Consider the following 26,108-nt stretch of genomic DNA (forward strand, 5'->3'; position numbering starts at 1 on the left):
CTTTGGCCCACAGGGGCTTGCAAGTAGGTACCATTAAAGGTTACCTGGCGGCGCTGTCCATCTTTAAGCGCTCGTCTGAAGAGTGTTCTTACTTTAAAATCCCTTTAATTTCAGTTTCTGAAAGGGCTCACTAATGTGTTCCCTCCGTCACCTTTCCTGGTGCCCGGTTGGGATTTAAACCTTGTTCTTAAATTTCTTATGGGTGCTCCGTTTGAGCCTTTACATTCTTGCCCTTTGAGGCTGTTAACTCTGAAAACTGTGTTTTTAGTTGCGGTTACTTCCGCTCGCAGAGTGAGTGAGTTACAGGCACTTTCAGTTAAGCCACTGTTCACTGTGTTTCACAAGGACAGGGTTGTCCTTAGAGTTCGTCCTTCTTTTCTTCTGAAGGTAGTGACGGAATTTCATTTGGCCCAGAAGGTTGTTCTTCCGGCTTTCTATCCTCCTCCGCATCCTGGTAAGGAAGAGGAGAGGCTCCATAGGCTTCATCCTAGGAGAGCTTTAAGCTTTTATGTTTCACGCATGTCCCAGGTCAGAGTGGACGATCAACTCTTTATTGGTTACGCTGGAAAGCATTTGGGGCAAGCTGTGACGAAACAGACTTTGTCTCGCTCGATTATTTTGGCCATCTCGGAGTGTTAACGCTTGGCGGGTAAGGACCCACCGGCTGGCTTGCTGGCCCATTCTACCAGGGGTATGGCTGCATCTACTGCCCTGCAGAGGGGTGTTCCTATTCGCAACATCTGTGATGCTGCCACCTGGGCTTCAGTACATACATTTGTACGTCACTATTCCCTCGATTCCATCAGAGCACAGGATCTGGCCTTTGGCAAGGCGGTCCTTTTGCTCTGCTATTTGATTGACTATTCTAAATTTTGATTCTAAATTCTTTCCCTCCTCCTTGCTCTGGTACTGCTTTGGGAGTCTGTCATAGATATGGAATACGTCGGAGGACCCAATCCCCTCGAAGAACAAGTTACTTTCTTACCTGGTAACGTTCTTTCGATGGGATGGTCCGACGACGTATTCCATATCGCTCCCGCCCTGCCTTCCCCGCTGCAGAATTTCTTTTGCGATTGCAGCTTACGTTCCGCAAGGCTTTGTGTCTGACTGGCAGTTGACTAATGTCACACGTTCTGGGGGGAAAAAAACTACAACTGAGGCTACGGGCGTCGTGCGTCCTACTTATCACATCGGATGACGTCGGACGTCGGAGGAGGTCCTCGACGACAGTGCATCGACGTCATCGAAGCAGGACGCAGACGCCGGAAAAAAGTTTCCGAAGCAGCACAGCTGTGGTGATTACATGTCATAGATATGGAATACGTCGTCGGACCATCCCATCGAAAGAACGTTACCAGGTAAGAAAGTAACTTGTTCATCTATAACCATGAGTATACATTAATACATTTTCACTTCTCTTACCTCATCCTCCGGACTGGTTGCAGTAGAAGAATAGTACATTGTCAAAGTTTCAGGCTTTGCCTATTTAATGGTAATTGAAATAAGCAAGATGTAAAAGCAACATTTTTAAAAATGTTACATTAAAAAGGTCGTTATTGACAAAGAAGCCTAAAAGCTAACATTACACATAACAATAATCAATATGTTTTAGGTGGAAATTGAACAAATGCATATTTTGTGTAGTCGCATCTGAAGGATTATTCTAAAAAATGTAATTGAAAGGTGAGCGTGGTCGCTGTTGACTCCGGAATAGTGGTCGATGTAGCATCCTGGTCCTTTAATCGCAAATAGTCAGAACATTGTTAATTAGAAAATGTACATTGGTATCATAACTTAGACCACATCAAAAACGAAAAAAAGAAGTTTGTGTGCAAGCCCCTTGGAATCACCATTAGGATGTGGGATGTGTCTGTGATTTCCTCCATGGTAACGCTGTCCTTCCATCTGTGCGGTCTACGTAAAGACAGACATAGTAATTTAACAAAAAAGATGAAATCATTTTTAGAAGACGTGATGGCAGCGTGTTTGGTAAGGGTTCCATTGCTATTTGAGTATCTCACAAAGTAATCTAAAGTTAGAAATGTATAAACCAAATAAGATTGTATCAAGAAGGAAAGACATGCAATGAAATATCAATGGAATTATTCACCAAAAACTGTAAACAGTTATTTATGGTACCTGCCCAGACTATTTCCATATGCGTGTTCTCTTCGAAGACTTATTATACATGCATAGTTAGAAAATGGTAGATTACATTTAATAATTTAGCGTCCACTACTTACCTGGGTCACCGTGTGCTGAAATTCAGTTTGAACTGCATTGGGCTGTAGTTTTCGAAGTACTCTAGGCCAATGCTTTTTGGTGTACTGTGATTGCTCGTAGATATCTTCTGAGAAGTGCATTCTGCAAATGCGGAATCGATTGCCCCTCACATCGATTGCCCCTCACATTGTTGAAGACATCCTCAGCTCTGCTTTTAATTTCAGACACTGGAAATCTGCAGTTCAAAAGCCATTTTCTAATTAAATTTAAATCCTTTGGAAAAACAAAAAGGACTAGATCACTTTTAGCATGGCTGGTATTACTGCAACCGAAAACGATATAAGAAGGCATTGTTAGACTGCCCTTATGATCTATTACAGAAAAAAAATAAACCAAACATCACATCCCTCTGATAATAAAAATACATTTACTTCATAGAAAATGGCACCAAAAGCGCATTGAAAACATGCACTACCAAAAATTACATTTAAAAACAATACTCTTTAATGTGCTAATTACAGAGATAAAAATACTTATGCTGGTTGATAATGGTGTAGACTTTTTAAATAAAATAAAGTGAGAATAGGGTATACATTGGAGTATAAAGCAATAGAAAATGTCTTAATGAAGATCATTGACAATAAAGAAAACTACACTAAAAGTTGACTAACGGTTACTTGGAACAACAGATGAGCCAATTCGGCGAGCAATGTAAGAAGTGGAGAGATGCCAATGTCCATTGACCATTTCAAAGATGTTCACTTCTGAAGTCTTTATAAAGGCTTACTGAAGTGGGTGTGTATGTGAATGTCTGACGTGTTTGTTCGCACCCACTAGACCTCTATCACAATGTTTGACCTTCTCAATCCCACCAATGCAGCCACCTGCGAGTGCACGCCCACAGGTGCATGCTGCCATTGATTCTAGAGTGGGATGGGTGGGCGTGAGGCGAGCACAATAGGCCCAGAACAATGTTCAAGGGATAGATACATGTTGATTGCAGAGATGGGGTCTTCAAACGGGAGTCTCGAGACACCGGGTCTGTGGTGGCCATTTGGACAATGGTCGCGGTGCGAAAGATGCCTTTGAGGTGTGCATGGGCTTTGGTACCTTGAGCCTTCCCATCCACCCATTCTCCTTGTGAGCGCACAGTCACAGGTGCAAAGTGCCATTGATACTTGATGGGGAGGATGGATGAGGATGAGGCATACGCGATAGGCCAATATTGCACACCACTATGTTACGATACTCTTGTATGTTTGGACGTGTAGTGAACCTACACACATTTCTCACAGCTGTTCAGCTTTAATTTTTATTGTTGTATTTAGTTTGGTATGGTGGATGTCAATGAGACTACAAATTATACTGCTGCGGTCGAGGTACTGGCTGAATGAATCCACTGTTTTGTCCCCTGTCACTGGGGAATTCATCACAAATGGCTCGAACCACACAGGCAGGTATTACTCTTCGGACACAAGTTCCCAGTTCCCATATCTAACATGTAAGCGCGTCATAGGCCACAAGCCTGTACCACATGTTTAAGAGATACAGAAATGGTTTACCCGAATGAAGCCAATAAATGAATTTATTTTTATTTGCACTACCTTGTAAAATGGACGGCATTGTTTTGATTTTAAAAGTACCTTTTCATACAACGTATTGACTGTACTTGTGATTTCAAGTATGGATCAGTTACAAATGTGAACGTACGTTAAAGAAATAAAAGTTTGAGAGATTCTTTAAAGTGAAACAAATGTAATTGTTCTGACGATAAATCTAAAGTGAACACTTTGGCTTAATTTTACAATTAGTAAATTAATTCAATTTAGAGAAACATTCTTGCGTCAGTGATCTGTCAAACTTATATTGATGTAGGGGAACAACATATTATGTTACCATTCTCTATTGTCAAACAAATAACATATATAGAGTGAACGTACTTGTTACTTGGATTATGATGATGAACTGTAGCTCCAAGTCCACGCACAAGGACCATCATCGTTCACAGCACAGATCTTGTAAGGCAGGCGGCCCTGAAGTCATGCAGCTCGTTAACCATAGCGACAGTGTGTCTCCTTCGGCAATGTAGGCCAAGCAGCAAGAGTTTTTTCTGCAACAGCAGTTCTCCAACCTAGTAGGCAAAAGCTCACAACAATGGCAGCTACACTAGGTGGAAACGTCTTCCATGCGATGGGGTTGAGGCTCCAGCGATTGATCCTCATGACTTTCATCTGATTCCACATCGTCTCGACTTTTTTCTCTTTCAAGCATCTCCTCTTCTGAGTATTCGGGCTTGTACATGTAGGGCTGAATTGTTGCAATAGTTTGTAAATAGTGAAGAAGCACAATCAACAGAGAGTCAAATAAAACCTTTTTGTTTGTGTAAAGCAATGAAGAGGTTTCCCATTAACATTGAATGTTAAAGAAAGATGAGCAAAGAAATGGCCAATGTCACAAAAACACATCGTAAAAAGGCAAGATTAATAGTCTCAAACAGTAAAAATTCCCATGGACACATGTTTAAATATGGTTTGGTAAAGACCTCTGTACATAATATAAGAAATGAAAAGTTACTACTGCGTTAATTGATTTTAAGCAGTATATAAGTACCTGTTCTCAGTGTGTCGTACTGGGCAGAGAGCTGATCAGAACAGAAACAAGTCAGGGAAGCTCGAAATGAAATACATTGACATGAAGGAAGGAGAAACTCTGTTGTGTGCTCAGAAAGGGTTTGTTTACACTTTAAAAAACAAGGCGTCTTGGCATTTCCATGGAGACACGTCAATAGATTGCGCACAGAGGATGTTCACATGAAACGTACATTGGTGTTGTGAAATGGGGCATGAGCGTCTAGGGATGTCAGCTTTTGGGGCGGGCAAAACTAATCAGTGCAGCAAGAGCCTTTTTAACTTGGGGCGATAGATCAACGGATAAGAATAGTACAAGATGGTGGTACTGGAGCTGTCGTTTTTGCATGTTCTAAAGTGAGAAAAACTCTGGTAAGTTGCATTGGAAATTCATTTATGAATGATTGATGTATGCTCTGAAATACATGGCCGATCCATTGGGCCAATAAAATTTCTGACCGAACTACCCATTAACGACAAGGATCGTATTTTTCATTGTCACATTTCTATATTGCCAAAAGTGTAGGCATGGGATCTGCGGGTTCTGCAACAGTTTTGGTGGTGTAGAAATGGATGTGTGTCTTCATTGAAGTTTAACTAGTCTATTTTAAAACCACCAAATGCAGGGTGGGGGGTGGACGCCTTCTACCCCACCCAATATTGCCTAACCCCAGTCCACCATCCATCTATTGGTAGTAACAAAACTAACAATTATATGAAAAAGAAATTCAACCAGTTGGAGGTTGACCAAAACCCATAAAAACCTCTCCAATGTGCAGATTTGTCCCCCATGGTGTTTAGTGCACAGTGACACCACAGCAGACCTTTTAGGCTAACTTTCAAGGTGGCTGCCACAACGCTTCCACTTTGCCGGCACTGCTCCCGTCAGAATGGCGGTGGGGGAATTTGGCAAGTGGCCCGTCAAATTTCTGCACATCAGTCTCATGGACTCAGAATTGGGCCTTAAGTCTAATAATGGGAAAAATTGTGTGATGGAGGGAAAATGTGGCAATGGTATGTGATTATGGAAATAGCATGAATTCTGTCTCAGGGGGCCGGGTGTCAGTATTCAAAATGTAATGTATCGTGATATACCTGCACAGCCTTAACTTTCAACTGTGAGCATGCCTTTTCATAAAAGGTAGTAGAAATATTATAATTGAGGGAAATAGAATATGTAGATACCGATTATGTGAAATGGGGCAGAGGGTATAGTTCGCACTGATGCTCTGACATTTGCATTTATTGGTCTTGTTTTATATTTTGGTGTAGCACAAGTGGATGTACTTTCCGCTGCACTCAGGGCCTCCAGCCTGGACTCTCAGGAAGAAACGTTTTCAAAGCTAGACAAAGAAAACCGCTGCCATGCTAATGTGTCCCGGCAAGACCGACTGAACTATAAACGGATACTGGACAATTCTGTGCCTTTAATAACCGATGCCATTGAGGTAAGGTACCATGAATGTGCATTTGAGCTAACTGTCGGGGGCTATTAATTAAATATGGATATCTGGACTCTATACTTTATGCCTTCACAAGTATTCTATGGCAGCTATTGTATACCGATCCTGATTTATAGGCCTGAAGCAAAGGAGAGTACCTGCAATATACCCAATGACATAGTATGGCCGGTACCTATATGGCCACAAGAACATTCCACCAATTGACTTCAGGTTCTCATTACTTTCCCTGGATCCATTAGCGATGTAAAGCGCCACAGTAAAACACATAGGCAATCATGGCCCGTATTCCAACTGCTATTCCAAGTTGGCACTTCCCTTTTCTCTGCATCTCCCTGTGAAATGTCTCCACTCTGGCATCTCCATGCAAGGGGACCAGCATCATCAGAGAAGCATCTTAAAGCAGCGGAGAAAGGATCAGAGGTCCTGCATAGTAACAGCATGCTCCATAGGAGGGTGTACGCCTGACATTATAGCAAACTGCTGCTCAATTATCATTGAGCATGCTTAATATTTGCTGCCTCTGTATTACCCCTGTTCACTTGTGCTATCTGAGACACTTTTCTATGGTACATTTTTGTCACAAAGTCTGCAAATATTAAAGTGCACAAAACCTGATGAAGTCATATTTGGGTACTGTGAGCATTTTATTGTCCTAATAGGTAAATTGAGGAATTAGGTTTTCATTGATTATAGTTTTTAAAGGTTCTTAGGCTGGGTGAACAGAAACCTATTCCTATGTATGCGAATGACATACAGTTTGGAAGGTCCTGCGTCTTGCCTCAGCTTGATGGCTGCATGAACTTGGGACTTTTCTATGATCATCAAATCCGGCTCAGCCAGTAGTAGCCAAAATATATTTGATTTACTTTAGAAAACTCAATTGGACAATATGTGGGGGTAAGTCCTAGGTATAGATCCACAATTGATATGCATTGACATGGGATACGGAGGGATTGCATTTGTGACGGGATCTTATCTATGGTCTGGGACTGTGATATCTTAGAAGACATTCACTGTTGCTTTTGTAAAGAAGGCAGTAGAACGTTGAGAAGTGATCATCTAGAAACTGAAAACATATTATTGCTTTTACAGGATGGTTGGTGTGAGCACTTTTAGGACTCTGTGCTCACACCTGCTGAACCAGGAGAGGAGTTGACCTTTCATGGGCATGTAAGAACATTTATGCTTGCCCTTTTACAGATAGAGAGGGGTGATCTCTGTGGAGTGGGCCTTCAGTTAACTCTGCCTGCTAAAATAAAGTTTTCTTCTATCACAGTAACTGGTGCACTTGTGCCATGCAGCTGAATGTATGTTGCTCATGTCTTAATGTCTTTGGGCGTCTACATTTAACCTGACCTATCCATGAACAGACAGGTCAACGCAGTTGCATCCTCTGCAGCGTACCACTCTAAACTCCTCAATGCAGCTAGACCTTACCTGTCCCAACCAAACTGCCTCACCATATCTAGGGCAATAATTGGGTTGAGGTTGGACTACTGCAATGCCCTTTTGGTAGGCACCTCCCAAAAAAACTTGGCCAAACTATAACTAGCTCAAAATAAAGCCCTCAGGGCTGCAACTGGCATCACAAGACGTGAACACATCTCTGAGGCCAGAAGGAAGGTCCACTGGCTCCCCGTCAAGGAGAGAATTACTTTCAAAACACTCGCCCTGGCGCACAAGTGCCTGCACGGTCGTGCTCCACCCTACCTAGCTCAAAGAATCAGCTTGCACACTCCTACTAGGCCCACCAGAGCGGCCTATACCAACAGAATCCTTGTACCTTCCACCCGCAGAGTGAAAGCGGGCGGTACAAGCTTCCCCAACATGGCAGCCACGCTGTGGAACTCACTTTCCCCCTCCATCAGCGGGATTGACTCCCATGCAACCTTCAGGAAGGCCATCAAAACTAAACTTTTTCTAAACCACCTTTGCTATGCATACTGTAACATGATTCTGCCAATGTACTGCTTCCTTGCCTAACTGTCATGAAAAGGTCCTTTGTTAACCGCGACTAATTTCTGTTTTCAAGTCTCTGCTGGGGCCGCATTCTTGTAACCCTGAATCAAGCCTCCTTAAGCCTTCTCATAGCACCTCAATGCCTGAGGGCTACAGTGCGCTTTACAAATGCAAATAAATAAAAAATAAATTAATCGCTCTTTTACACGTTGGGACTGCTGTGCCTTCTCTCAGCTCAATTGGGCTCAATTGGTGTAATGCAAAGGACTGATTAGGAGTTCATAACTGTAGCTCACCTCTTTCTGGTCACTGAGATTGTGTTGAACAGAAGCAGGAAACAGGATATTATCTTTGTTATAGGCAGGAGACACCTAAACACACATCCCTGTTTTCCTAACGGGTTAAAATGTCTTGGGTTAATATAGTATTACATCTTTTACTTTTGTTATCTTGTAGCAAGAAGTTGTTGGCATTGACTTTCCTTCGAAACCTTCAGTTATTAAATGTTAGCACATGAGATTTTGTGGTTAATACTGGGGACCTCACTAGGGTTTGCAGTCCTCTTTCTTGGGAGTTCCAATTTAGTGTCAAAATGACCATTAAAATGTGAATGGCAAGGGTTTTCTCAGGCTTAGATTGGCTTACATACAGGTGGTCAATCATCAATGGCAAGTGCTTGGAGGTGAGTGAGGTGGTCAAAAATAGAGTTCTTACTTTGGATGAAGGGATGTCTACACCATTGTTATGAACGTTCTGTTTGTTGCATGTATTTAAATGTGTATGTACAGTAAAAGAGAAGTTCAATGACTGTTGCAAGTGTTGTGTTGTTAGTGACCCAACAGTTGACCCCTAACTGCAATGGCTCACAGTCAACTGCTTGGTTGTAGTTGCTTTCGTTTAATCCGGGTTTGTTATAGGTGCTGATCTCAACGGCCAGTTGGTCAATCCCCTCTGAACTGCGGAACAGGTCTTTCCTGTATTCAGGGAAGACTGCACATATTCGAATCAGTTAAGTGGGAGATGGTTTTGCTACTGTATGGTTTAAGTGGGCGTTGGATGGAATAGGACTTCAGTTTGAAACTGCTGTGGCACATCTGGTAGAATTATACACTTTCTAAGGACTGTGCACTCAGGTGTGTCATTTATGCAAGCACTATTAAATACCTGATACTTTGATCTTGGGAACATTCATGTGTTTCCAACCTGCATTATCACCGCTCTGTTCTGGTGAAGGTTGCAGGAGTGTGGTCAATTCAGCAAAATAGGTTGGATTGCAGGCTTTAAATAAATCAGAACCTCTGCCGTTGCTCCAGGAAATAATTTGTCAGTCTTCTATGCCTTTACAAAAGGGGAAAGACCATATGCTAATCACAATTGGTTGCATCCTGAAAGAGGCATGCCAACACAAATTGCTTGGACACACCCACATGGTCTTTTTTCTGGAAAACAATGATCTAAATAATTGCTCAGAATAATATCTGAATTAATTGAAAACCTTCCAGCCATCATCCTTAGATTTTGCAGGAGTGTGGTTGCAGAATTTGTCAAGGACCAGTGGCATTGGAGTCCTGCTGCAGATGATTAAAGGAAGAAAAGCAGCAATGGGCAACTGGAGCCATAGCACCTTAGACGAGTTACAGAGCACACTACACTGGTCTGATAAAAGTCCAGTTACAGGCCGGAAGGGTCCAGTAGGACTCATTGAACGTAATTTGGTGAGGATTACTCTGTATGCACTTTTCTAGTAGCTGTTTTTGTGTATTTGTGTTCAGCTACTGCAGATTTGAGACTGTCTGCAAACACATCTCTTTTCGGGTGCTCTTACCTCTTAGTTGCTAGTGCTATCAGGGAATAGGCATGCAAGACTTGTTTTATGGCAGATGGCACAGTGCTTTCAGCCAGGATGGTCCTGCCAAGTCAGGGGGAAGTGAGCACGAGCTTGTCCTCACTGATGTATATGAATGCTGTTTCTACTCTTCCTGTTGCCTTTAATGGGGGTCTTGGACAATTGCAGGCTCCAGTCTCTTGAGGTGAGCATCATCTTCAGGTTTCAGGGACTTTTCGTCAAGGTAACTGGAGGAGTCCCTTCACATATATGAGGAATTGGGAGTGTAGAACGATGTGGGTGGACCAAGACTCCAACTCTCAAATGCATTAATTTAAACATATTGGCAGATGCCCAATGAGTGCGGGAAGCAGCCTTCATAATTTGAGGACTTCTAGTCAGACAAACTTCAGATGAGGATTCACATCAGACTCCAGGCGCCATTCACAAACTAGTCTTATGTGGTGTCACAATGGTGAACTTGACACTAGTTATGAAGTGTGAGGTTTAACACTTTTATTATTCTTACATAAAGTGTTTTCTGACCACATGCAGGAACAAAAGACTGGCCACTAGTACACAAAATGGGTTACTCCTTTTCTTTTCCTTCTTGCCTTCTCTTGTTCTGCACAAGGCTGCCAACTCTCCTGCCTATCTCCCTCTGCTTCCTTTTACGGTGGGGAAGACAGCTAAAGTAAAACCTGTTTTCGCTCAGTCTGTCTCGTTAGTTCTGGGTCATCTAATTGGTCAGGGACTCCAAGTTCCCGCTTCGCTGGTTACCTTTTCCCTTTTCATTATTATCATGTAGTTGCAGATTTTTCTGATTCTCATGTTTAATTGCATAATTGAAAGATTGCATGGGACAAGGCTCAAAAGCAGATCATGCCATCTTAGTTAGGTACTGCTGTTATAGTAGCCTATGGCTCGGTAGTGATGTTCACTGCATCTCCCAGTTGAATGGCCTGTTCATTTTGCCTTGCTCCAACTGCTCACAAGCCTTCACATCTCCCACACTCTACTTGTATGGCAAGTCTGAGACGAGGAGAGCAAGCTGTTGGCCAGCTGCTTGCTCGACCGCAATTTGCTAGCGTAAATTGGCTCATGGGTCTCCTTCATGCTTCTCTGTATATATTTAGAAACCAATGTGTATATTCTGCTGTTGTCCACAAAAGGCCTTGGATTTCCCTGCTACTGCCCTTAAATTTTAATTCCAGGTGGCACAATAACTGTTTATGGCCATGCTCATATTGCCCGATACTGCACTGGATTTTAAATAAGAAGGATGGCACATTAGTACTACTGCACATTTGAACCGCACTTGTGGTACAACAGAATTGTTCACCCAAATGCCCCCATTATTGGGCTGTCTGCCAGTTAAATATATTAAAAATGTGCATTTGAACATCTGTAGCTCAGGCCTCTCAAATTCGTAAAAATTACACTAGACATGCAGGGCAAGTTCCTTAGTTTATATACTCTTCCTGAGAGGAATGTACATACCCATGGTGAAAGATGGCAACGTATTTATCAGTACTTTCTGTAAAATGGTTCGTCACCATAGAGACACTTAATATTTGGAACAATGCTACCACCCGAAGGCCAGCAATACACAGTGAAATCTTTATTTGCCACTTACTGCAGACAAAGTTTGTTTACAGTAAGTGTCAAATAAGTTTCAAACATCCACATACTCACCAGCAAGGTGGAGTACCATGTGAATAAAATCTCCTTGCCAATGAGGGAGGCGTGTAGATTTTGCAAGCCCTTTAGTATACCACATGCACCAAACGATACTTCTGAAACATAGCCAAATCCATTAAAGTACATTAAATGACAAAAAACACATTAAGCTGATTAACAATCACCCAGAAACAAGTTACAATCACATTCCAAATAAAAATAATACAACATTCAACATCATTACAAATAATGAAACGGTACCAAATTCTCAACAACCCAAAACCAAGTAGGTGTGCTAAGGGTTCAGCAATGCTTCTTTACTTTAGGCATAGTCTAGTCAAAATATCTGGACCTGAATCTTAACATTGGCATCTTCCACACTTGTATACTTTCACTTTTTGATATGTAGCAGCCTTCATTGTTTTTTTAAAACAAAATAAAAATCCAGTGATATAAAACAACGGATTTGGGCCTCGGACGGCCTCTGGCCTCGGCCCGGGCCTCGGAAGTCCTCTGGACTCGGCCCTGCAAGTAGGGAGAGTGGGGGGTGGCACATATCCTACACACTGTTTAAAATAGGTACATTACTGATATTCCTACACTCCCAGCCTGCTGCCATAGGGTGTGTATGGAGGGTACCCCCTTTCAATTTTGCCCCAAGTGCAACCGCAAGTATCCTTGGGTTGACAGATACGCCACGTGTAACCTCTGCTTGCCGAGGGACCACCCTGAGGCGAATTGCAGAGCGTGCAGTCGGTTTAAACCGAAGACCCTTAAGGACCGTTCGACAAAGCATTGGGCCCACCACGCCAGGCGACAAGAGGCCATGGCCACGGAGGGTGCCTTCAGCGATGGCAGCGACGCCATACTTTCGGACGGCGAGGGCAGTGTGGCGTCGATGGACAGCCAAGCGCAAGTCCCCGACCTCGGAAGGTTGTCCGGCAGGGCAGCTATGGGGAAGACCCCCGGCGACACGAGCGCTACCCACACCACTTCCAGCAAACAGAAGTCCAACCGAGACTCGACGCGCACGTCGAGTTCTCGGCAAGAGGCACGTAGAGAACGGTCCACCGAGTCAGTGTCCTCTGGGCGTTCACGTTCGAGATCGCCTCACGACACCAAGCAACCCTCCACTGTTGCTAAAAGTGCCTCGCTCCCCTTAGTGACTGAGGTTCGGTCGTCGGAGGACGACGCCGACCTCTACCCCCAAGCCGCACTCCAGGAGTCGGCGTCTGCAGGCAGCGGCAAGGCTGCTACCGAATCCCTTACACTCTCCAGAGACAGGGACTCTACCCCAATTTCGACGCCAGGCATCGAAAAGCTCTGATGGGGCCCAAAAGTCGGGGAAGCACTCTTCCACCCACGGTGAGGGGGGAAAACAACGAAGTAAGCAGTCCCAGCCTACTTCCTCTCCTAAACTACATTCTACTCCACCTAAACAGACGGACAAGTCTCAAACCCCTGTCCTTAAGGCCCCTGTTCAGGCCAGTAGGTCTAGCCAGGACAAATCTCAATCTGTTGTCCCTAAGACCCCTGTTCAAACCAGTAGGTCTAGTCAGGATAAAACAGAGAAAGCACTCCAGGAAAGAGTTATTCCCAGTTCAAAGGAATGGTCCAGTGAACACATAGACAGAGTAATGTCAAGGATGTCATCATTGGCAGATTTCTATGCCAAGAACCCGGAACACTTTCTCTCTTATACACCAGAAGGGGCAACTCCCTCCGGCTCAAAGGATCCAATACCCCCAAGTAGGAAGTCCCGGGGTGAAGCACCAACTCTAGCTTCAAACCCCTTCTATATACAGCCCTATTCTCAATACCAGGAAGAGCCATCCTTTGTTGAGGATCCAGACGTGGGCATGTTGGAAGAATAAACTGTGACAGGCTATTACGGGGATGATGAGGACCAAGAGGAGGAGGAAGACCCAGATACATACAGGGTAGATTCCCCAGTAGAGAAAGAGCCTGCGGTTACCGACTCCCCGGTCGACAACCAACCTCTCCTGAATGAGGTCCTGTCCAGAGCGGCACATCACTTCCACATTGACGCCCAAGGTGCTCAGGAAGAGAGGGACTTTGCAGAGGAACTGGTGGGAGAGAGGAGACCTGTTGCCATGACCATCCCTATCCTTAAGTCAATACAAAGGAGGATAGACCCTTCCCTTGTTAACACCAATCTCACTAGGGCAGGAAACCCCAGAATTGAAAAGCTTTTCAGGGCAGCCCAACCTGACCCACTATACATAAGGGGACATCTCAAACCGGACTCCCTGGTTGTTACAAACACCCATAAGAGGGCGGGAACACCCTTGTCATCGTCCGAAGCTCCCCCCCGACAAGGAGAGCAAGAAGATTTATGGCTTGGGCAGGAAAGTAGCCTCCACTTCCGCCTACCAGGCAAGGATTGCAAACTCTACCACCCTGCTGGCTAGTTACAACTGCCATCAATGGGAAGAAGCCGCGGCTCTCATATACTCCGCCCCAGAACCCTTAAAAAGCCAATTGGCACGAGTTTCGGCCGAGGGGAGAGCCGCATCAGGTTGCATTTTAAAATCAACCTTCGATGCCGCGGATAACGCCGGCAGATTCATTGCTGAAAGCACGGTCATCAAGAGGCATGCTTGGCTGCGGCAGTCTGGTTTCAAGGCCGAGACCCAAGCATCATTGATAGATAAGCCGGTGGAGCCAGATTTATTGTTTGGAAAGGCGGTCGAGGACGCACTAAAGAATGCCAAGGACGAGTACGAGACACTCAAGTCCCTAGGGCAACTAACCAACAAACCCCCTAACCAGAGAGGGAATGGCAATTTTCGTCGGCCTCGCGGACAAAACTCCCAAAGAGGCTCTAACTATTCCCAAGGCCAGGGTATTACATGGAACACTAACCAGCAGTCTACCCAGAATTATGGCAGGGGTAACGAGAGGTTGTGGTAGGGGTAGAGGCAGTCCCAATAAAGGAGGGGGCACGCCTCCACCAAAACAGTGACGCTCCGTTCAGGGTCCCTTCTCACGCATCCCCAGTAGGGGGACGCATTTCCATCTTCACCCAAGCTTGGGAAGGGATCACATCAGACAGATGGGTGCTGTCCACAGTGTCCGCAGGATACTGCATAGAACTCCTAGAGCGTCCCCGAAACCACCCTCCACGACAAAGAATACACTCCTTAGACCACCAGAAGATCCTACTCGAAGAGATCGAAATTCTTCTCGCAAAGGACGTGATTGAACTCGTCCCGGGACACCAAGTAAACAACTTTATTTATTCAACTTACTTGTGCCAAAAAAAAGATTTGACAATGCGCTCAGTATTGGACTTACAGCCTGCAAACAAGTATGTCAAGCCCCAAAGATTTCGCATGACTACTCCAAGAGGTAATTCCCCTCCTAAAAAAGGGGGATTACATGGCAACATTGGATATGAAAGATGCCTATTTTCATATTTCCATGTTCCCAGCGCACAGACAATATCTGCGCTTCAAGGTGGACAAGTCAGCACTACCAGTTCAAGGTACTGCCCTTCGGGATAGCCTTGGCTCCAGGGGTATTCACCAAGGTACTGGCGGTGGCGGCGACACACCTACGCAGGGAGGCAATCCCAGTGTACCCTTATTTGGACGACTGGCTCATCACGGGGGAGACCCCAGTAATTTGCAGGACAAACATTCAAAGAACTATCAACCTCCTCTTCGAATTGGGCTTCTCCATAAACGAGAAAAAATCAAGTCTGGTGCCCAGCACCTCCCAAGCAGTTCCTAGGAGCTGTTCTAAATACTCAAGAGGGGTTGGCATTTCCTTCAGAGGAAAGAATTCGGAATATACTACTGCAAATTCTGCAATATCAAACCGGTCGCCAGATAACAGTACGCAAAGCAATGCGTTTGCTGGGCATGATGGCGTCATGTATTTACCTGGTCCCCCACCCGCGCCTGCGCCTGCGTCTCATGCAAGAATGGTTGGCGAAACTGTGGTCTCAGGCAAGTGGTCAGTGGGACGATCTAGTGATCGTTTCGCCAACACTTGTACAAAGCCTCCACTGGTGGACAGGAGACAATCTATCCAAGGGGAAACCCTTTTACGATCCCGAGATGCAGGCGGTAGTCACGACGGACGCATGCCTGACAGGATGGGGAGCTCACCATCTCCACCACACAGCTCAGGGTCTCTGGTCTCACAGTGGCCAAAAATCACATCAACCTGCTAGAGCTTCTGGCAGTTTTCAGAGCACTTCAAGCGTTCGAGCCCCACCTATTGAACCTGTCGGTGCAGATCTGGACGGACAGCACGACCGCCATGTTCTACCTGAACAAGCAAGGAGGGACTCGTTCGCCAAATCTGTCCAGACTTGCCCAGAAAATTTGGATATGGGCACTCAGACGGAACATCTTTCTGTCATCTCAACATGTTCCGGGGGATCTCAATTCTCTAGCGGATGCTTTGAGCAGAGATCCCCTTCCATAGGAACATGAATGGTGTCTACACAGAGATATCGTAGAAGATCTCTTCTCTCAGTGGGGTTTCCCCACTATAGACCTATTCGCCACAAGCGAAAACAGACAGTGCCCAGGATTCGCATCCAGGTTTCCCCAACCAGACTCCCTGGGAACGCCCTGTGGATGAACTGGTCAGGGATGTTTGCGTACGCTTTTCCACCAACTCCTCATCAAGAAGGTGGTGGACAAGATGAACAGAGTCGATGACGCTCGTCCTAGTTGCTCCCATGTGGGCGAGACAACCGTGGTTTCCACACCTACGCAGACTCTCGGTGTGCGATCCCATCAAACTCCCAGGCTGGTTTAACCTTTTGTCCCAGCACCAAGGTCAGAAGGTTCATCCTCAACCCAGCTCCATGAACCTAGCAGCATGGCTCCTGAGGTCATAGAGTTTGGACATCTCAATTTATCACAGAGGTGTATGGACATCCTAAAAGAGTCTAGGAAACCGAACACGAGGCATTACTACTTCGACAAATGGAAGAGATTTGTTATCTGGTGCCAGTATAAACAAATCAACCCAGTTGATTGCACTCCTTCCACAATCGTGACATACATGCTCCACCTGCTGGACGCAGGGTTGGTTTTCAACTCACTAAAGGTACACCTGGCAGCACTGTCAGCGTACACCACCTCACATAGCAAGGTGTTGTGGTGGAAGGTACCTGTGGTTAAAGCCTTCATGGAGGGAGTAAAGAGACTTCATCCTCCTATATCTAACCCACCACCAGGATGGGACCTGAATGTGGTGCTATCTAAACTCATGGGCCCCCCATTCGAGCCCATGCATAAGACAAGTCTCAAACACCTGACCTATAAGACTGCCTTCTTAGTAGCCATTACATCCATACGAAGGGTCAGTGAAATTCAGGCTCTGTCAGTGCAGGATCCTTTCTTTACTATTCATAAGGATAAGCTGGTTTTACGGACACACCCTCAGTTCTCACCTAAGTTTATTTCCAAATTCCATGTAAACCAGTCCATCGAGCTTCCGGCTTTCTTCCAAAACCCACAAAGCTCGGTTGAGGTTAAACTACACACCCTAGATGTGCGTAGGGCACTCCTTTACTACGTAAACAAGACCAGACCGCTTAGGAAAACAGATCAACTGTTTGTCTCAGTAGCCACAGGCAAAGAGGGAGATCGCGTTTCTAAGGGTGCCATCTCCAAGTGGATTGTCAACTGTATCCAGTTGTGTTGCTCTCTTTCTGACAAAACCTTGCCTTTTACGCCCAGAGCCCACTCGACAAGAGGCATTGGGGCCACTCTGGCTTTCATATCAAATGTTCCCCTTGACACCATTTGCAAAGCAGCTACTTGGAGCTCTATTCACACTTTTACTCAGCACTACTGCATTGACACCCATGAGCTGGCCCAGGACGGAGGCAGAGGGGAAAGAGGTAGAGAGTGGAGAGTACTAAGTAAGAGCGAGACAGAAAAGGAGAAGCACAGCAGCACAAGTGAAAAGCAAAGAGAGAAGTTGCAGTGAAAGATGCAGTGAAAGATGGAGCAGGAGCATATAAGAATGGAAACAGAAGGGGGGTATCCTTGTTACCTTAATCGCGATCCACTGCAGTAAATATCAGGAAAAGTACAGTAGCATTGCTGCACCGTCCACAGCAGGACAAGGGCCTTAAGTAAGGGCCTTATGTGGTGTGCCAGCAAAGACTGCTGGCTTGGGGCAAACTTCCATTGTTATAGATTCCAGCCAATCTGGGGCCCTCAGAGCAGCCATGGTGCTGCGGAGTGTCACAGGCATGCAGAATCAATGGAGGGAGTCGGCCCACCTTGCCATATCGGAAAGGAGCAGAGGCTCAATTGATGCAAATGAGAAGTAGGCATCAGGCCTCCTGTGGTACTCCAGTGAGATACTTATGTATTGATATCTTATCTTGAACTACCTGTAAAGGTGCCAAAGGTGGAGACTGGCATACATGTGGCATTATGGTTGCTAGACTTTTATTTAATATTCAACATAAAGATCTCACACTAGATCTATGAGGGGTTTCCCCTGCCTCAACTAAAGTGTTAATCGATCTGTCTGGATGCCTTCAACTTAGAGTCCACCGTCCTGTGTCAAATGTCCCCATCTCTGTCCCTTACACTTCTCACTAAAGTAAAGTTGTACCAATGCTCTTAGTCCAGGAGAACAACTCCCTCATCCTGGACTGGGCAATATAGTTCTGTTTGTGAGTATCCCCGGCTCCAATATTTCAAAAACAAAGGATTGCTGGCTTTGCATGAAATGTCCATTATCTCTTCCCTCTAGGGGGTGCGTAGATGTTGTTCAGTCGTTTTCATCCAATTCAGAGCTAAAGAGCCAGATTTTTAGAAGTTTTCTGAATTTTACATGGTCATCCGTAGTTTGTATTTCTCTCGGGAGGGAGTTCAGAGTTTTACGGCTATGCAAGAGAAGGTTGATAGCCCATGTTTTTTCCTTGTGTAGGGTGTAGGTTCTAGACAAATGTTGCTGGATCGAAGTGTTCTTCTTGGCCGTGGATTGCTTTGTGTTATGCACATCTTTTTGAAGGCGATTGGTTTTTTGACTAAGAGCCAATGTAGCATCCTTAGCGCTGTTGTGATGTGGTTTCTTTGTGAGTTTGACAAGATATCTGGCGGCTGCATTCTGTTGCAGTTTCCTCAGTAAGTAGTCCGGCATTCCGATGTATACGCTGTTGGTGTAGTCTACCCTTGACATGATGGAGATGATGGCCAGTTTTTTGTACGTGATGTAGAGCAAGGGTAGATTGATTTTTTTTATTGTGAAGATGGAACAAGCATTTCCTAATGATCGCATTTGAGATTCTAGTGTTAACTCCTTGTCCATTAGGATTCCAATGTTTTTGACTACTTTGCACACTTTGGGTGGCGTTCCTAGTTCTGTGGGCCACTGGATTTCCTGGTTATTTCCTTGGTTGTCTGGTGTAATCATGATTTCCATTGGTGTGCAGTGAAAAAGTCAAAGTTATGTCGAAAGTCATAATGTCAAAATAAAATGTCATTTTTTTTATCCGAATGTTTTATTTTTTTATTTACATGTTTTTGTGGGTTCTGGAAGTAAAAAAAAAGGGGGTAAAACAAAATAAATTACAAAAAACGGGGGTTAGGGGGACCCCCATTTCGAACAAAAAAAAAAAATAGACATTCTAAAAAAAAGGTTTGACTCTTTTTCTATAAACAATTTCCATTTTGTCCAGGTTAATTGTGAGGTTATTAGTGCTCATCCATTGGTAGAGTTCTTTGAGACAGTCTGTTAGCGTGGGGTTCACCTCTTTATAACCACTGATTTTGTACATGATTTGGGTATCGTCTGCGTAATTGTAGCAGGTGAGGCCGTGTCTTTTGATGAGATTAGTTTCATCATATAGATGTTGAACAGTAGAGGGGATAGCGAAGAGCCTTGTGGAACTTCGCAAGTGGTGTCCCGCGTTGTGGATTTGAATGGTTTTAGCCATACTGTTTCTGATTTTTTGGACAAGAAAGATTTAATCCAAAGCAACGCTGTGTCTCTGATGCCTATTACTCATACGTCCCATCCCTTCCCCTTTCCTCGATCCTGTGTGGGCGTCCCCCCAGTAAGGACCGAAACAGAACCTTTTTTTCACCAGAAAAAGAACACTTTCCCTTTTAAATGCATAAGCGGGCTGGGGCACGGCCCAGGGAGCATGCACTCCCCTTACCCCGCCGCCCAGCGACACTCACCTCACCTCTTTTCTGTGTCGACGGTAGCGGACTGCTTTCACCAGCGTTCCTGGGTGATGCCTCAAGCTCCTTTTCTTTTTTCAATTTTTCTGGTTGGGAACACTGTCTACCGGTGCCCTAGTCCGTCCCGGGGCATGTCGGCCACAGCTGCCTTCAGCAGGTGCCTGTCGTGCGACAGTTCCTTCCCCAAATAAGATCCACATGCGCTTTGCCTCTGGAGCCTTGGGGAAGACCACGGATTGGAAGGCTGTTCATTATGCACGCCCTCACACCCAGATCCCTAAAACAGGTTGACGCAGTGGAGACATTTGTTTTCAAGGATGCCACCGGAGAGTATTAATGAGTACATTTGAAGGAAGACCAAGAAGGTAAGCGTACTCTTTTCAAAAGCACCCCGCAGGGCCGACTCCTTTCCGGGGAAGCCTTCCAATGGGATGCGTCAGTCATACCCTCGCAGCAAGGACACTGAGGCTCTTGTAGCTCCTGGCTCAATGAGCAAGGGATCTAAGAACCCTACCGGTTCGACTTTCAAGGGGCCTATGGGCTCTGGTACCGGGTCACATCCCGAGGTTCTTAGCTCTGCTAACAGGCTCATGCCTGAGGGGGCACCTACACGCAGCGCAGACAGCCCTACTGGCGTCATGGCTGAGGGCCAATTGCCTATTTGGCACATGCCGGAGTGGCGGGGGCAATGCTGATGCATCCAGGCATGCAGGCCAAGGCCAGGACCACATCGTCCACAGCACATGCGGACGACACAGACAAGATGGCGCCTAGGACAGATGCACGCCAATCCGGTGACGCACAAAGGTGAGAGCCTGCGGCCATGGCAGATTGGGGTCCTATGACTCCGGTCATGTGGTTCACATTCTACCCGACATTCTCTGGCCAGCCATGGTACCAGGAGGGCATGTACTCGCAAGGAGGGAGCACCCAACCCGCTTGCAAGGATCGCTTTACTGACAAACTCTTGACCCACATGTGGTACCCACAGATGGGGAACACCCGTAAAGGCATAATCCAAGAGATGCTGCCTCCCACACCGCCTCCTCAGCTGTTGGCTGCGCAGCCTTTACCTCCTCCACCCCCACTGCCCATGCCTCCGGTAATTCCGGTGGTGGCACCTACACTGCCAGTGCCTGGGCCTTCTTCAGCATTGGGACACACACCAGTGGACCCAGGGAGAACTTCTAACACTGGTGACCAACAAGACACAGATGAGGAGGAGCAGAACACTTCTTCTTCCGCAGGGGCATTCCATGACAGAATTTCCGATTTAGCTGACTACCTGGGCATTCCCCACCCACAGAGGAAGCTGCCGGATTCAGGGGTACTAGCCAAAGTGCTTACCATCAAAGCAGAATCCAGATCGGGCATAGCTTTGCAGAAGGATCTGGAGGCCCTTGTGAAAAAGGGATGGCTCAAGCCCCATTCCACTCAGCCGACAAACAAAAGGTTGGACGCCAAGTTCAGGCATGGGGTGGGAGACAATCTGCTCTTGTCAGTGTATCCCCAGCCACTGTCTTCAATGCCAAGCTCCGAACCCACCACGAGCACTGTGACTTCAAACTTGCTGGGCAAGGAAGAGAAAATGCTTGAGGGAAGGTCTATGCCAATGCGGACGCCATCCTGGCAGCAACTAACGGCCGTGGGGAGAGATAGCAGACTTCTTGCTGGCTATCCCGGCTGATGAGCAAGCCTCTGTCAAGACGGGACTCGCAGAGGCAAAACCTGTAGCACAGGACATTGAGTCCACAGTGGAGGAGATAGATACTGCACACAGGGCTATCTGTGTGGCAACGGACATGAGAAGGACGGCATGGCTCAAGGCAACCAGATTGAATCATGATGTCCAGGACAGGATCCTAGCGCTGCCCTTCGAGGGCGGTGACTTGTTCCACTCCTCCACTGACGAGGAACTCGATAAAAAGAGCAGCTCACACAGTCAAGTCCACGGCCATTCTCATCAAGCTAGTGGCTAAGACCTTCTCACAGGGCTACTCTCGATCGGACAGAGGCTGATCTTTTGGTGGTTGCCGGGGCTTTCAGACCCACCGGTACAGGCAACTGGACAGGTCACCCAGCCAGCACAGGCAAACATACCAGAAGTCTTCTCACAATGGCTTTTTTCAGTCCCCCTATGTCATCTGCCTCGGACCCAAAAAAGCAATGACTGCTCTTTTCAGGTCCACAGTACTCCAGTTGGGGGCAGGCTGACCCTGCACAGTCAAGCTTGGCGCTGACTGTTCGCAGATTCATGGGTGATTTTGGTGGTCTCCTCAGGCTTCTGACTTCCCCTGCCATGCCCCCCCTCCCTTTTTGTCCCCCCCCCTCTAACCCCGCATAGATCAGACTCCTTCACTCTTGGCAGAGATTTGTTTCCTGGTGAAATGCGAGGCGGTGGAGGAAGTTTCTCTCCCTCACAGGGACAGGACTTTTACTCAAGCATCTTTGCCATTAAAAGAACCAGGCTGTCCTGCGGGTGGTCCTAGATCTTTCCTTCAGTCTATACCTCCTGCTGCAGAAGTTCAAAATGGTGACGCCAGCGCTTATAGCGGACATGCTGTGTGTGGGGCGGGGGGAGGGGTGGGCGACAGGATGTGCTCCCTGGATCTGAAAGACACAGATTTGCATGTACCAGCACTATCAATTCTTTCTCAGGTTCCGGGTCATGGGGTTGCACTTTCAATGCAAGGTGCTGCTGTTTGGCTTGAACTCAGCACCAAGGGTATTCACAAGACTGATGAACGCAGTGGCAGCTCTGCTTAGATGGGAAGGCCTCCATGTGTATCCTTACCTCAACGACTGGTTGGTCAGAGCGGAGTCCTTGGAGCAGGTCGGGTACTCAACGTCGAGACTCATGACTACACTCTACGAGCTGGGGTTCTCAGTCGACTTCACAAGTCCCAGCTCCACCCCACACACACTTTGGTGTTTCGGGGGCTGCTGTGTGACACGCAGAAGCAGAGGATGTTCCCGACGAGAGAGAAGGTGGCAGCGATCAAAGCTTCTGTCAATCACTTCCTCAGCAGAACAGTAACTACTGCCTGGTGGTATGGCTAGCCCTTACACCAGGCTGCGAATGAGGAGGCTGCAGCTGCAATTTTCGGCATCCTGAGATCAGGAGTCTGGTCATCAGGGAGTCCGGGTCACTCCCTGCGCTCCTACAGCAGAACCTCAGGTGGTGGGGGCAGGAGGCAAACCTCATAGTGGGCAAATCATTCAGACAGATCATACTAGAACTATGGGCTCCTCACTCCAGGGGTGGGGTTCTAGCCAGGGGATTCATTCAGTACATGGTCTCTGGTCCAGAACCGGCCAGCAAAACCACATCAATTGGCTGGAAATGATGGTCATTTGGCTCGTACTCCATTCCTGCCCTTAATCAGGAGCAGTACAGTTAGCATCTGGATGGACAACTCGACCTGTATGTATTATACAAACAAGCAGGGGGGCACCAGATCCCCCCCCCCCTTCTATACAGACTGGCCTTCAGCATCTGGGACTGGGCTATCGAGCAGGATAGCTGGATCTCAGTGGTCCATCCCCCGGGAGAATTGAAACTGGAGGCATACAATTGAAATTGTCTGTTCTCCAACAATTACGAGTGGCAGCTGAACACGAGAGTCCCTCAAGAGATTTTCTGCAAGTGGGGTCACCCGATCACTGACTTGTTTGTGATGAAGAACAACCGCACTTGTCAGCAGTTCGCCTCGTGGGGGCGAACACGACGCGGCTCCATTGGGGACGCGCTCCGGATGCACTGGGATGGGATGTGGGCGTACGCTTTTCCGGCTACCCAGCTCATCCGCATGGTTGTTTGCAAGATCACACAAGCCCGGCGGCTGCATCTCATCCTTATAGTGCTGCAGTGGCCGGCCAGGCCTGGGTTCTCGGACCTATGTCAACTGTCAGCCCAACCAAAAGTCCCTCTCCCACTCTGGGAGGGCCTGCACCTGGTGCAGCAGGTAGGGGTGGGAGGGGCAGTGATTCACCCTTGCCCGGAAAGGCTAGCCCTAGCGGCCTGGTACCTGAGCAGGTGACCCTGCAACATCTCGAGCTGTCCCAAAACAACCTAGAAATCATTCAGGGAGCCAGGAGTCAAGCTACTCAAAAGCAGTACAAAGCAAATGGACCAGGTTCTGCTTCTGGTCCAAGCAAAATAGAGTGGACCCGCTAGCCTTCACTCTAGACCAAGTGTTGTCTTTCGCTGCTTACTTAGCCTGATTGGGTGTCCCGGTCAACACCTGCAGAACATACCTAGCAGCCATTGGCGCATACAGGAATTCGGACAGGTTCGCTTTCTCCTCGGCTAATCCAGTGGTGAAAAGGCATCTCGCGGGCTTGAGCAGGTTCTACCCACCTGTCGGATGCCTGCACACAGTCTGGGATTTTAACATTGTTCTTAGTGCCCTCGCGCACAAATCACGCAAGCCCATGGTCACAGGGGACATCAATTGATGACGCTCAAAACAGCGCTACTAGTGGACTCACTTCAGCTCAGAGTTAGCAAGATCCAAATTCTGGGGGCTTCTGAGCCCTACACTATCTTTCATCTGGACAAGGTCGTGCTCCACACTCACCCCAGATATGAAAAAATGTCTGAGATTATGGGAGAAGATGTGAAAAAACATTAGAACACTGCCTCCAGTTGATAAAAGTTAAATTACTTCCAGCATTGTTGGAGATAATGTATTCAACACATACCATTGGATTTCTTCATTGAGGCCACCTGGATGTAATTTTAACCGGCATATCCACTTTTGAATAAAGTTGTTAAAGTCTGGTATTGGTGCTAAAATGCTGTTGGTTAGGGATGGTCTTGTCTAGATCCATCCATTGCAAGTCTAGTTCAGTATGTGTGGGCCAAAGGGGGCTAAAGCACCCGTTCGGATTCTAGACCTGTGCTCACCAATTCTCGTCGAGACCTTTCGGGTGGTCATGCCAACATACATTTTTGCTCAGGGGGTCCTAATGAGATATACCACGTTGCAAGTGTTGCAGTTAGAATGGAATGTAAGAATCTATGTGGTCTCTTTATGGATTTATTTATTGGATATTTATAAAGCGCCTATACATCAAATGGTGGTTCAAGGGGCCACGAGACGAGGGAGGCAGGGTAAAAACTACTAATGGTCCTAGTAGGCCGTGTCACATTTGGAACGTGCAAGTGCCGTTACAAGAAGTGCATGGGGTTTGGTGGGGGAGGGGGCTGGTAATGCATGTTTCACAGGTTGCACAAGGGCCACATCAATAGTGACCCACTACTAGTATATGAAGGAGGTTCCAACAATGCTTCTTTTGCCCACATGTCTTCCTAAGGGAAGCTTTTCTTTGTGCATACAGATTTGACTTTTGTAGTTTTGCTTCCTTTTCTTTTTTTTTTTTTACATCTCAGCACTGTGTGCAAATCTAATATTAAATGCTTCATGTTCATTCTTGAATTAATTTCAAATTTGTGTTTTATTTCTTTCTTTATATTTTATAGATTGAGTCCTTATTGTGGGGAGTCAGGAAAGAAACTTATACACAAGTTAGCCATGTTTTAGGTTAAAGACTTTTATTGAAAATAAAAGGGTTGGAAAATGCCTCTCTGACCCTGCTATAAGAGGAATTTCGCTACCTAAACCAAAACTAAGGCATGTCCTGTGTCAGGATTTCAAAATCAAACTGTCCTTGTGGCCAAAGGTTCTATTCTGACCCTCACACTAAAACTAAATTATCAAGGTGAAAAGGGAAAAAGTCTTTAACCTTTTGAAGTTCTTGCAAAAGTGTTCATAAAACAAAAATAAGTAGTTCAACACAAAACGTTTTTTTTATATCTCGAGAGCTTTTGTTCAACAATGGAGTTCCCTTCCCCTGGGTTTCTCTTCCTTGAACACAAGTTTCTTGTGTCTTAACTGACCCACATTTGTACTTTCACAGACAAAGCTTAGTAGCTTTGTAATACTTTTACCAGGACTAGGCTTTTCTTTATAGGCTTAACACAGTCCTGATATATCTGTACTTCAAAGTTCTTTACACACTGGTCATTGCCTGATGTACTCTGCCACCATGGCTTCTTGTTTTTCCACACTTATAACTTGTCTGGGATACTCTCATGCCAGGGCTTGTAGTTCTTGTACACCTGCAATTGCCT

General features: G+C 46.2%; 1 protein-coding gene across 10 annotated transcripts in view; it reads left to right on the plus strand.

Moving 5' to 3' along the window:
• The window catches only part of PPP4R1 (protein phosphatase 4 regulatory subunit 1), a 1,265,416-nt gene that overhangs the window by 677,558 nt on the left and 561,750 nt on the right, over window positions 1-26,108 (plus strand). For all 10 annotated transcript variants that reach the window (XM_069613385.1, XM_069613380.1, XM_069613382.1 and 7 more), the window contains one exon: window positions 6,123-6,298. In XM_069613385.1, the coding sequence (XP_069469486.1) occupies window positions 6,123-6,298 (176 nt within the window). The remainder of the gene's footprint in view (window positions 1-6,122; window positions 6,299-26,108) is intronic.

Source organism: Ambystoma mexicanum, chromosome 5p (genome assembly GCF_040938575.1).
Source record: "Ambystoma mexicanum isolate Mex_15411 chromosome 5p, UKY_AmexF1_1, whole genome shotgun sequence".
Taxonomy (NCBI): domain Eukaryota; kingdom Metazoa; phylum Chordata; class Amphibia; order Caudata; family Ambystomatidae; genus Ambystoma; species Ambystoma mexicanum.